Source organism: Heterocephalus glaber, unplaced genomic scaffold, assembly GCF_053883595.1.
Source record: "Heterocephalus glaber isolate CG9 unplaced genomic scaffold, H.glaber_assembly_v1.0 deba00000122, whole genome shotgun sequence".
In the NCBI taxonomy this organism is placed as follows: domain Eukaryota; kingdom Metazoa; phylum Chordata; class Mammalia; order Rodentia; family Bathyergidae; genus Heterocephalus; species Heterocephalus glaber.
This window is the reverse complement of record NW_028258138.1, coordinates 63,891,671-63,905,298: the sequence shown is the minus strand read 5'-3', so window position 1 is coordinate 63,905,298 and position 13,628 is coordinate 63,891,671. Positions and strand designations below refer to the sequence as shown.

General features: G+C 37.0%; 1 protein-coding gene across 8 annotated transcripts in view; it reads left to right on the top strand.

The window, feature by feature from the left end:
- Positions 1–13,628, top strand: part of Ccdc191 (coiled-coil domain containing 191) — a 94,507-nt gene that overhangs the window by 43,549 nt on the left and 37,330 nt on the right. For 7 of the 8 annotated variants that reach the window (XM_021263437.2, XM_004835695.4, XM_021263441.1 and 4 more), the window contains 5 exons: positions 4,896–5,127; positions 8,756–9,216; positions 10,198–10,310; positions 12,192–12,274; positions 13,178–13,279. In XM_021263437.2, coding sequence (XP_021119096.1) covers positions 4,896–5,127; positions 8,756–9,216; positions 10,198–10,310; positions 12,192–12,274; positions 13,178–13,279 — 991 coding nt within the window. The remainder of the gene's footprint in view (positions 1–4,895; positions 5,128–8,755; positions 9,217–10,197; positions 10,311–12,191; positions 12,275–13,177; positions 13,280–13,628) is intronic. The other variant, XM_087215764.1, reaches the window with a different exon arrangement.

Genomic DNA, 13,628 nt, shown 5'->3' with positions numbered 1-13,628 from the left:
TCCAAATCTCTGGCTCTATACATGTTCTAGAAATTGTTTCAGGAAGTTAAGTTGAGTGATTTCCTTCAGAGATAGTTGGGAATAATAAAAGTAGAGGGAAAAAAACCATCAAGGGTAGCTATTACAAGCAGAAATATGGAATAGAGGGTTTCAGCGGAGCCAGGATCCATTTACTGTTCTCATCAGGTTTTCGCCAGTGCCTCAGTAGACACCCAGATAATTTGTTGAATATTGAGTCCGTGAGTGAATGAAATTGCTTGCTTTCCTGCAATTTAATTTGGGTATTCAAACATTCTTTCAAATAGCTTAAGGAAGAGAGAGGGTTTATTATAATGGATTACTCATTGGAGAAATTTTGTTACCTTTTTTTTTTTTGGTACTGGGGATTGAACTCAGGACCTTGCACTTGCAAGGCAGGCATTGGAACCACTGAGCTAAATCCCCGGCCCAGAAATTTTGTTTTCACTAGGTTGGAAAAACACATGTGATTGTAACCCATCCACCAGAGGTTGTTGAAATTATTTATGTTATTTAGATATCAGCTGAGTCCTCCTCCTCCAGCTTCTGCACCCATATTGATTTGCCCCCTGAAGTTTCTCCTTACTGGCTTATCCCTGCGCCTGAGGAACAGGCCTCCTGGCAGGCTCAGCCTTGAAACCTTTTTTCTGTTCTTCCCACTTTTTCTAAGAAGCAACAACAAATCCCTCTCTTCTTGTTCGTAATGAAGCAGCCATCTTTTCTTTTCAAGCCTATGTGCAGAGTCTCACCTCCACTCCAAGGGTTCAGCCAACCTACTTCTTCTGAAAATGCATCTTGTTTTCCCTAATAGGAATTGTGACTACTCTATTTATATCCATCTCTTTTCTTTTAAAATGATTGTACTAATAGTGTTGTAAAATTTCAATATGATACCATAATACAATTTCAACATTAGTAAATATTTCCAAACCCTGAGGAATAATTTACCCAGGTATTGTAACAAAATTTTAGGGCTTTCAATTTTCTTAACTTGTTTACTTTTGCAAATTTGTCACAGGTCTTCTATTCCTCCTCTCTCCTTTCCTCCTTTAATTTTCAGCCAGTCCTAGACAAAACTGGAAGGAAGTAGGGTTTGTTTTCCACATCCTCTGCCAGCCTTCTTGAGCCCTCCGTACCTGATTTCTCAGTTCCTTCTGGGGAAGCACCTCTACTCTTCCCTGTATTAACCTTCACAGCATCTTCAGTCATGCCCTGTCTTGCAGTGGTGCCCTGGGCCTTTCCTGAAAGATGCTTTTATCTCTTCCCTTTGTCCCTGAAACCCCTCACTCTTTAATTACTATAATCCTCAGTTGTGAGATATTCTTCATTTCCAGCACTCAGGATTTCAACCTTCTTTGGGGAAATCATTTATGGAGTGTCTCTGCTAATCATGTTTGATTGTTCTTCCCTCTGTGCTCACCTGGGTACCCAGGTGAGTGGCCAGAAGCCACATGGCATCTGCAGCTGGTGAAGCTCCTGATACGTCTATTAGAGAGGCAGGAAGACCAGACTGGCAATGCCTGACTTGCTTTAAAAACTCTTTACCAGATTGTCTTATCTTCCACTTTTCCCTGGGGGCTACCTGGTACATTATTGAGTGCATTAGCTTACTCATTCCTATTCCTGCTGAATCTGCCCATCCCAAATGCAGCTATTCCTGTCACTGCTGTTTTTATGTTCTGAATCGGATTTCAGCACTCAGGCAGACCACTAGTATTTCCCATTCTCTTTTTGAAAATTCAGGACACTGGGTTTTTGTTTTTGTTTTCTACAGATATTCAATAGACTTGTACTAAGATAATGCTATTACGTTACATGTAAATTTTGTTCTGAAATTTCAGAATTTTTTAATTAGATTTCCCCCCCCAAAAAAAATTTCTTGTAGGCTGGGCAGTGTAGGGCTTATTGGCAAACCATTTTTGAGGATGAATTTGCAGACTAGAAACTTTCAAGTGCTTTTCCAGTGTCCTGGATCTAGCTAGCAGTCTTCCGACTTCTAGGTTTTAGATTATGTACCTCTAAGTATGACTTGAGTTGTGGATCCAGGGCTGCACTGTTCATATTTAATTTCCTATTTAAACCTTTTGTATTTTATGCTCTTAGATCTGCAGAGACAGTTTTTCTCTGCATGGAATTATGTAATTGTGATAATCGAGTTTATATACTCCTGCTAAATTTTTTATGATTTTAGCTTGCAAACATACTGGGACAGGCTGTGTTCCACAAAAGAACTCTGTCCTTCATAGTGTGATTATCTGGGCATTGTGTCTGGAGCCATGTTTTCCATGAACATACCCAAGTAAATTGTGTTTGACTAAGGTTTTAGGAAATTTTGCTAAATTTAGCAAATTTAGGAAATTTGACTAAGGTTTTAGGAAATTTAGGTGATTTTTCACTTTCAAAAATATTTATGTTTTTGTCACACTGCTGAAGTGAACTGCAAGGAGCAGGAGATGAACTAGCCTTGTCTCTGAATCCTTATTTTTTTTTGCTTCTGCTTCTGCCCTTCCACCTCAACTCACAAATATAGCTACATTTTCATATGGCCTACATAATCATTGTAGAGTGGGCCCTAAGCACTATCATAAACATGTATTGTGTTAGCCTCTCAATTTCTTACTTTTTAATATTGCTATACCTAGAGAAATGTTTTTCTCTCTGAGTCCAAATAATCTCCCTGACAGTCAACACCTAAGTTCTGCTTTTAGCTGTTTATATTGTAAAAACATGAAATTAACACATCAGGTAAATTTCACACTCCTCCTTCCAGAGCAGAATGATGTAAATTGAATATTACATTCATCAGCCACAGCAATGTACATCTTCCATCCTATAGAAATTTATTATTTGTGCACACTTAAAAAATGTATTATAGGGGTTTTTGTTTCCCTGTTTATATGATGATATTTTTAGAGCTTTGTCCTTAACTGCATTGCTACCTAATTTATTTCTTCTAAAATTTTTATTTCAAAGTTCTTCAATCTTAGGTGCTTAATTTATTTCCATTAAAGTAAAATATAACATATAATTGTTTATTACTTGTAGTATACTTTTTTTGGTTTTGGTTTCGGTTTTTTGGTATCAGGGATCAAACTCGGGACCTTGCACTTGCAAGGCAGGCGACAGAACCACTGAGCTAAATCCCCAGCCCTGTCGTGTACTATTATTATAAAAACTACCAATCACCAGTATTTCTTGATTACTTATCATCAATGCATTATAAAGATCATTTAAATATAATGAAATATGCTGTTAGCAGATGTTTTAGTCTGTTTCTGCTGCTATAACAATATTATAGACTGGGGACTTTGTAAACAATAGAAGTTTACTTGACTCATGGTTCTGGAGGCTGGACAGTCTAAAATCGTGGCCCCAGCATTAGGGGAGGGCCTTTGTCCTCTGTCATAACGTAGCTGAATGGCAAACCAGCATGCACATGATTACAGGAAATTGGGCTGAACTCATCCTGCAGTAATGGCATTGATCTGTCTTTTCATGAGAATAGATTCTTGGCCTAATTACTTTTCAAAGGCTCTACTTCTTCGTATTACTACAATAGCAACTAAATTTCAACATGTTTTGAAGGGTATATTTAAACCATAAGAACAAAGTTGCTTATTTTTTAAGGAAATATAGACTAGGATAAAGATACCAGTATATCTCTGGTAGTAAGGGTAAATGCTATTTTAGTGAAACTTGTTTCTGTTACTGTATATATACTTTTGTGATATATATATATATAGTTGTATTTTATGTTACAGTGTAACTTTTTTAATGTAAGTGGAAGTCAGAAGAGCTTATAGAAATGTTCTCCTGACTCACTGGCTTAAGAACTTTATGATTTTCTTGATATGACCCCAAAAAGTCCATGAGGATAGTTAAGCATTAAATATGTTTAACAGAAATGGATATGTAAACAGTGTTATGGAAAATGTGTACCAGTCAACTTTACAACATAGGATCAAGGAGGCATCTAAATGATATTAGATTTTAAACCCTAAAACTGATCTCTGGATGCCACATAAGTTCCAAGCTCTTAGCTCACTTCTTCAAGAATAATAACCATCTACCTAGAGATGATCACAGAGACCTCTATGCTTGCAACCTTGACTGGCTGCCACCAAAGTGTCTTCTAGTGAAAATTAACACTGGAAAGGCAGTGATACCACTTCCCTATTCCACTTAGTCAGGTTCCCTGGCGTTACAGTCTCCAAGAATCAACTGATGTAGAGGGTGAGTGAATTCTATGAGCATGTGCCTGGCTTTGGCTTTTCACACATGTCTAGTGTTTGGAAAGTATCTCCTCAAGACCCTCATTCATTGAGTTAGGAGGGTTAGTGAATTAGTCCTTCTTCCTTCCCTGACTGATTCTTTCACAAGAGCTGCCTTCATAGTTTTACTTTGACTTTTGGAAGTCTTATACTTAATTATTGACAGCTTATTTGTTAGATGATATAGTTTCATTCCTATTCCTTCTCCCAAGCCTGTCTTTCTTAGATTTCTGTCCATAGCTGAATCTCTTTCCTTCAAGCATTCCTCTTTTTAAAAGTTATTTTATATACCTTTTCTTTTTGCTCCTGCCCCTCCAAAAGTTGTCAGAAACTATATGCTGGCAATTAATTTAAAATGTCTCTGTGACATGAGAGAATAGAACAGTCATTCTTTTTTCTTGAAGGTAATGTTGATGCCCTCTATGGAGAAGCTCATTGCACTGGGGAACATATAAAGCGATTCCATTTAGCTTAATGTAAAAGGATAACCTGGAGCTAAGATGAAGCATTTCTGGGACTTCTTTGGAGTTATGTTTTGATTATACAGTATCATCAGCTAACAAACTAAATGGCTTCCTTATTTAATAGAAGTGTTCTGTCACTTAGAAAACAACAGCTGGCCACTGAGTATAACCGGAAACAGGTTCTTCAACACTACTTTGCAGAATGGCAGCGTTGGCATGGTGCAGAGGTCCTAAAGAGAGAACTGGCTCTAACAAAGGAGGAAACCCGGAAGAAAATGGATGAGCTGCTAAAGGCAGCATCTGTAGGGAAACTCAGTACAAATGGGTCATCGGGCATCGGTCTACGTGAGGCAACAGCCAGAGAGAGCCTACCAGTAAGAAATGGAGACGTACATTGCTTTTCCTTCATTTGGTCTTCTTGTTTATTAAACACTTGCACTTGAGCTCTGCACTTTTCTAGCCCAGGGCATGTCAGCTGTGGTCAAATTGCCTTCCTGGGTTATCCAGAGGTTAAGGCTGCTAGCATACACAAAGTTTACCTTTCAGGCAGTATTTATTTTCTTGAATCTTTTTTAATAATCACATCCCAAGTTTGGGAGAAAAGTTGGTAAGGACATAATTTAGAAAGGGAATTTATAAAAACTGAGTGAAAGACTGCTTTAGGAAGAGGTAGATAGAGCATTATTTGTAATTCTTAAACTCCTTTTATTTGCTCTTCACACATTTCCTTTCTAAATGAGCTTGTGACTTGTAAGAAAATGATTTAAAATTTTTAGTTTTTATAAGAGAAGCCATATGTAAAACAGTAGCAATTTGGTAGAAGAAAATCACAGAGCAAAAGGAAAATAATCTGTAGTTCCATCATCTGGAGGTTACCACTAATAACATGGAAGTATGGCCATGTAGTCTCTATTCACACATCTACACATTAGTCTTTGTTAATAATTTATTAGTGCTTAAATTTCCTTTTGCCAGGTAATTGAGGAATCTAGTCTGCCACAGTTCAGGAAACAGAAGGCTATTTTTTTTGTCTTAATACTAATGTAATTATTTTGTTTTTCTCCAAAAAAAAATTGCATTTTCAAAATATAGTATTAGAATATAACATGAAGTATATATTATTATATATGCTTCAGCAATAGTAGTTCTTAACTGAAAGTATACCTCAGAATTAAACCCACTTAAACCAGAACTTCTGATATGGTATACCTATATATTTTTTTTTAATTCTCTAGGTGAACCTAATACCTGCCCTTAGTTTAAGGACTTCCATTCTATAGCATCGTTTTACAATGGCTACATAACATTCTATAATGAACCATAAGCTAGAATCTGTTTAACTGATCTATTGCTGGAATTTAAATTGTTTCCAGAGTGCCTCTATTTTTAATAGTGCTTCAGTAAATATCCTACTTGCTAAATCTTTGTACATATCCATGATGCTTTACTTAGGATAACTATTTGAAAATAGAATGCATGTTTTATTTTTGTCTTATTATTGTTTCATTATTTGCATTTCTTTGATTACCAGTGAGGTTAAACATTTTTATAATTGATACAAAAAAATATATATATATATATGGATATAGAAAACAGATACATAGTAACTTGTGGCTTCATGCCCTTTGTCCAGTTTTTCCTTTGAGTACATTCTTTTTTCTTATGTATAGGAGCTCTTTATATTTTTAAGGCTATTGATGCTTTTATTAATATACGTGTTGAAAACATTTTTCCCATTTTGTCATTTGTCTCTTTAGTTATGGTGTTTGGTACTATGAATAGTTGTTAATTTTTCATAAAGTCAGTCCTACCAGATTTTTCTTTCCATGTTGTACTTGTCTTGTTTAGAAAGGCTTCTGGCAATCTTCTCCATTCACCTTCACCCTATTCATACTGCTGTTAAGTACTTTACTCAGATGTGTAGAAATAAACTGAGGACAGGTGGTTCCCAGTCTGATTTTTTTATCCTGATTACTGCTAGCAAATAGGCTGGTTTTAATTTAAGCTTAGTCTCCCAGCAAAGGGGCATCGTGTAGACGATTAATGGTACTTAGGTAATGTTTTGGTCCCTTCCTTTAGGGCAGCAATTTATCTACTTTTATGTCAGTTAGATAATTTTGTCCCTGTTGAGACACAGGAGAGACTTATAGCTTAAGACACAGCTGTATGGAACTTTTTTCCTCACAAAGTTCCACTGTTATTATCTTAAGTGGAAAACGTCAGCAGAAAATACTTTTTACCTGTGAAAAACAGAAAAATGTCTCCTTCCCTCTCTCTCTCTCTCTCTCTCTCTATCTATATATATAGATAGATAGATATATTATCTATATATATGTCTATATTTATATTTAAGAAAAAATGACTTAAAAACTTAGATTTAAGAAAAAAGTCTCCAAATCTTTGCAATCCAAAAGATTTGATCAAAAAGCATAATATTGTAAGAAAAAAATATATAGCAAATAAAAATAAAGCTCTACAATAGACTCTGTAAGTTACTAAATAAATTAAATCTTTTCCGGAGTGTAGAGTAAAATATGTAAAATGAAAATATAAAATTTCTAGTTAGATGATCATTAATTATACAGTCATAGGACTTCATGTACCAAAAACACACATACTGTTCCTTGAAATTTTTCAAAATTATCAGTCAACTAGTAGGTGACTTTCTCTAATTAGGCCAGGCTGTTCATTCTTTTTCTATTAAGTACAGTCTGTACCATTAAGCTTTTCTTTCATGCTCTTATTTTTACCTTAAAAAGTTACCATAATCCAGAAGAAATCTGATTGCTGTGCTCAAGGCTTTTACACAGTCTTGCTGTGTTAATAACATATCATTACCACAGAATTTAAAAGAGCCTAAAACATATACCCTGCTTGATGCTAAATTATATAAGCAATAAATGTCCATTGACATTTCTGAAATAAAAGGTTATTTTAAAAAGTTTTTAACATGTCAGAGTTTCCATATATCACACATTTCACTTTAGCTAAGTCTATAGAGCATTTCCATCATCATAAAAAAATATTTTTGAGTACCTGAGGATTGCACCTTGTTAGATCTAAAAGCTTCTGATATAGATGAGTCGTAGTATTTTCCTCTTTGTCATTGTGTATGGCAGAATCAGTAGCTGATCAGATCCTAGATCAGAGAACCAAACTAGATGAGCCATTTTGACTTGACATTATTTTGGCCAAGATAAGTTTTGCTAAAATGAGTTATGCTTGTTTCTTTCCTCTCTGCCTAGAACTTGTAATTGAGCATGATAGCTCAGTCTGTTAAATAAAATTTATATGGCAAAGCTTTGAAAACTGTTAAGTCATATGCTAATACAAAATATGCAAGTAATATTATTCTTATAATACAGATATTTGCCTAGTAATTCTGGACTTCTTAATATTTCTCACAAATAATTTAGCAATAGCATGAGACCAGGCATTAAACTGGGCCTTGATGCTGAACTAAATACATATGCTGTACTATGGTAAAGAATTATTTCAGTGTACTAGTGGCAAGAGAGGAATTGAAAGGGCAGAGATACTATTGACTGGTAAATATATTCTTTAGTTTCCAAACACTGAGAAGGAATATATCTTTTGCCACAAAACTTTCAAATTTCTGCAGAATTCAGAATTCAGTCAACTGTTACATATTAAAATTCCCATAATATATATCTGGAATAATCTGCCTAACCTACAATGAACTATCCAAATTAGAAATTGAAAAGAGAACATTTTTCCTTTTGGAAATGTCTTGGAATGTGGTTCTCACAGCCATGGGCTCTTTTCCACCCACTTTTCACGGTGAACAGCAGTGCACATTTTAAGAGTGGCTCACAGAGCAAGGCTGGTGGCCTCTGAAACACCAGAAGAGGAGCTCAGGGAAACTCTAGCTGAGGTGCATGGCAGTTGTGTCATTGAACAAAACGATGTTGAGAGATGAGTGGTGATGATCTCAACAGCCTAGTACCGTAAATCATTGAGCTGTAACATGTTCTCTTTCAGGCAGCTGTCATGCCCGCTTTGGGGAAAAAGAAGCCCTTGAGGACTGGTGGTTGTATGCTAAACCCTCCCCTAGGAAGAACCACAAAGAGTAATTTGCAGGGTCCCATTCAGAATGTCCCTCAAAACACACCTGACAGTAGACAGCGCCAGGCCCTGGATGCTGAGCTCCTTCAACAGTCTGGCAGCAACAAGAAGCTGGAAACCACCAGCCAGAATGCAGAACCTGCTTGCATGGGGCATTTCCACAACCGCCATGTCTTTCAACAACAGCTGATTGAGAAGCAGAAGAAGAAACTTCAGGAACAGCAGAAAACCATTCTCGAGCTGAAGGAATACCAGCGGCTGGCAGAGGCTCGGTGGGCCGCTGAGCGTGCTGCAGTGCTCACAGATGCGCAGAGGCGCCTTCGGACAAATCCCAGAGGAGCAGAGGAACCAAAAGGAACCTGCCAGACACTTCTCAAGTATGTCTGTCATATCAGAATCCTCTTTGGACTTATCTTAGAGGTCTTTGTTTGTTTCTCCCGTATTAGGAATCGAAACATCCCCAAACCTTTTTTTAAAAAACTTTTTTTTAGATAGGGTCTCACTAACTTGCCTAGGTGGACTCCAACTTGTGATCTTCCTGCCTCAGTATCCCTCAGTGCTGGGATTACAGGCATGCACCACTGCCCAGTTATTATCGAGATTTTCACTTTGAGATAGAGAAGCTTCTGAACTTCTATGCCTTGCTTTTAAGCTCCATGATCTTTACTTTTCTTTTATTGTGCATTCTTAAAGCAATGAAGTCTCATATATTGTGACTTATACATGACAGTTACAAATAGGTACTTATGGTAAGTGGCTGTTGTAAGGATTCAATTATACAGTTAGCATTTAGGTCATGGTTCCCTTTGTCTGAAGAGCTCTGTAACTATACAGTACAAGAGAAAGGTACTTGATCCATCTAGACTTATGGGTTTTTGATTATGTTTAATGCTAAGAACCCCAGACTGCCGACATCAGGTGCACATGGAGCATCCCTCGGGTTAGCTCATTACCTGATTACTTTTGTTGTTTCAGATAGAACTAAACATCTTTGAACCTGAAATTAAGAGTCCAAATTTGTCAAAAATCATTTTAAATGGTTTTAGATGTGCTTGAGACACACTCATTATGTGTGATAAATGATGGGATAAGAACTTATGTTGTCTATTGACTTAAAGCACTAGGAGTCAGAATCCCTGACTTTTTATAGACTCAAAGCCAATCCTGCAGCCTTTCCAAACCTCGTTATACCAGTTTATAGGCTGAGTGTAATAATATGTAGACATAATACAGAGAAAGGATTAATTAAAGTTTAATTAATAAAAGGATTTGAATTCCTTATTGCAGAGGCTTTGAAGGAAACTGGTTATTGGTCTTAATTTTTTTCCTCCCCCCCCCGCCCCGTTTTTCTCTCCTAGTTCATCTGTTACTTCTCCTAGGACTGAAAGCAGTAGATGCAACTCCCGAAATTCTCTTTCTGGACCCAAAAGGAACCCAAAGCAGCTGATGGCACCCCATCCTATACTGAAAGGCAGGGCTGTCTTGATGGTGTTTGTCTTCTCTCCAGGAATGCCAGGAATAGAATATGACTTGGACTGAGTCCTGGCCACTCTTAAGTTTTGAGGCTTGGTTAGAATGGGAAGAACAGAGTACAAATTCCTTTCACCATTCCTTTTCTTTCCTGTCTCTTTTGCCAACCGTTCTGGCCTTCCCAGCTCACAGACACACACACACACACACACACACACACTCACAAATTGTTGAAAAGTGTATCCTTTTACTGTAATGTGGTATTTGGATTGGGAAAAGTATACAAATAAGAAAACTGCAAGTAGCCACTAATTCTACACACTGATGTTATTGTTCTGTTAGTGCTAAAATAATGATCAATTTTTAGCAGTCCAAGTCACGTTAATACATCATTTTATAGTTATGCCTTGATGATAAAATTTTAGTAATGAAATATATGTCAGCTATCTTAATTTGATAACATTTTGGTGCATATAGAAGCCCTTATTTTAAACCTAAACAATGTTCTGAGGATAAAAGCATTCCTCAGAACCCACATAGTGAATCTGCTAATTGTTTTCATCATATACTTAGTCACTGATTGTACCAGTTTATAAGGGGGTCAGCACTTTGACAATTACACTGTGGCTTATAAATCTGATATTTTGTGGAAAGATTGCTACCCTAACAAGAAGAGATATCATCTGAAGGACACTGTGCCTCCTGACAGTTCCTATTAAGGAAGAAATTGTCAGTCTGTGCTGATTGTCTCCCAGGACAGTAGTTTATGGTGTCATTGCCCACCACTACAGCTGATCTGGAAATGCCCAGTTCACAGCAATAAGTTTTTTTAAATTATTGTTTGAGCAAGGAGTTAGCTGTTTAGAATCCCAGTCTACTTTTCAAGTAGTCTTTAATGATTCGATCTGGAAAGTATGAGGAAAAGGCATATTACTGGAGACTGCTTCTCAGGTCTCTCTTGCTTTAATCCTCTAGTCGATTTCTGCCTCTTAAGGACAGTCTCACTCCCACCATCTGTGGCACCACCACTCTTCTATGTAGCAAAACAGACACTTAGTATCTGTAAGAAATAACTTGATGAGTTTTTGTTTATTCTTAAAACTTGGACTTAAATTCTCTTCTCTGTAACATGGCGCAAGGAACTGAAAGTAGCTATTGGCTGGCTTAGGTGAGCAGAACTTGGTATTCCTCCTGCCAGTGCCCCCCTTCCTGTGAAAGCCCTGACTGATTACAGAGTCATATTATCAGAGCATCTTGCACATTTGTTTCTTTTGGATCGATATTTAATAGACTGTCGAGAACAGGAGTCTGACACTCAAATTCATTCTGATGCCAGTTCTTTAAATGCCTGGTACAATTCCATTTCCTGCCCATCTGGATATCCAGGTCTTAAAACTAGATTAAAATGTATTCATCATGACCCCAAACTTTATTTTGTTTGTTTTGGTTAAATTTATACAGACATATGACAATAACTTAAGAAAAATTAGCAGGCTCACTTAAAATGGGATGTAAGGAACGATTCTACTTCCAAAGTATTTATTAAATGTAGTGAAAGTTTTCTTTGTTCATTAAAGATATAATTAAATTAATTTTTTTTCTGAGTTTCATATAATAAGACTGTCATCCAGTGGTATTATTTAAACTAGTAAAAAGTTTTTCTTATAAAAATATAAACAAAAGCAACCTACAAATTGTTCATCATTGCTAAAGATGAGAGCGTAGGTCTTTAACCTACAGAGTATATATCTTTTTTTAAAAAAAAAAAACATAAGTTACAAGAAAATCCTGACAGTACCCCAAATGTTGTAGTGAGATAGAGACATTTCTTCTGCAGTCTTCCGCATATATCTTATATTGGAACTCTGTTACTATTTTTTAGCCATGGAAGAGAGAGCAATTCAACGAGGTGAACGCAGGCGGATCTTGGTAGAAAAGAAGAAAAAACAAGAAGAGGAGAAATTGGTAATAAATTCAGAATGTAAACTGAGGCAAGAAAAAGGATTTGTCTAAATCTTTCTGTTAAAAAAATGAAATCTATCTTATTTAAGCCTCCGGAAACAGTCGAGTCAGACCAACTTTGGAAATGGCCTGTGGCCTGTGCCCTGGAATTCTGTGACAGTTTCAGAAAAATCAGGTGGAGGGGGATCGACATTATTAGTATAGAAGGAAGGAAATGTTAGAGAAGTTAATATGACCTAAAAAATTAGAAAATTCACACTTAGGATTATATAGGTAAATATGTGACTTAATGAGTTTACAAAGGAGAATAGTTACCTTCAAATGTTTTGACCTAGACTGTCAGAAGGAAATTTTGCACCTACCGGGAAAAAATTAACAGTTCTAGCAGTTTGAGGGGAAGAGTTGGTGAAATTAAAGGAAACCAATTTGCTCCATGCTGGATTAGTATTTCATAGGTGAAGAACTAAAAAATGATCATTTTATGATGAAAAAGTAATAGTCTTATTCATGCTCAGTCTCATTCTTACCTTGCCAAGGAGGAAAGGATACTTTTGGAGAACTTTTTTTTGGGGGGGGCTTTTATTTCATTTTTGAGATAATGTCTTACTCTGTAGTTTAGGCTTGTTCTGAACTCACTATGCAGCCCAGTCTGGCCTTGAACTCATGGCAGTCCTCCTGCCCCAGCCTCCCAAGTGCTGGCATTACAAGAATGTACCTAGCTGGATAACCTTTTAAGTCACACAACTAATGACATGTTAGTTGGGTTTTGTACTTTCATCACAAAGTGCAGACTTACTCCAAACACAGGACAGGCACTCTGGTAGAGTCTCAATTTGCCTCAGCTCAAAAGACCTTATAGCATAAAGATTGAGGGTTCTGATTTTTCTGCATTCTCATCTCAATTAGGCCCAGTTAAAGGCCCAAGAAGAAGAACGACAGAAGAGAGAGGAAAAAGAAAAAGAGGCTCAGCTTGAGAAAAAACGGGAGGAGAGGAGATTGAAGAAAATGGTTAGTGACGTTGGTGGTCAGTCACCTGCCGGTGGCAGCCTGTTTTACTGTGTGTGATCGTGTGACGCTGTCTGCTTTCTCTCCCTGGAACTTCTGTCTGGCATAATCATTTCTCACCTCCACCTCTTTTGCATACGCGCTGCCGAAGCGAGCACAACCTCCACCTCTTTTTCTCCATTGTATTTAGTGAAAACCTACACATTCTTCAGATCTTAGCTCACACGTGGCTTCTTCAGATCAGCCTTTCCTGCTCTGCCCACACTTCTCTCCCAAAGTTAGGTCCAGTCACTCTCCTCTGGGATTGTTCCTTCAGAGCACTGTTAACGCTTGTGATGCTTCTGTGTCTGTC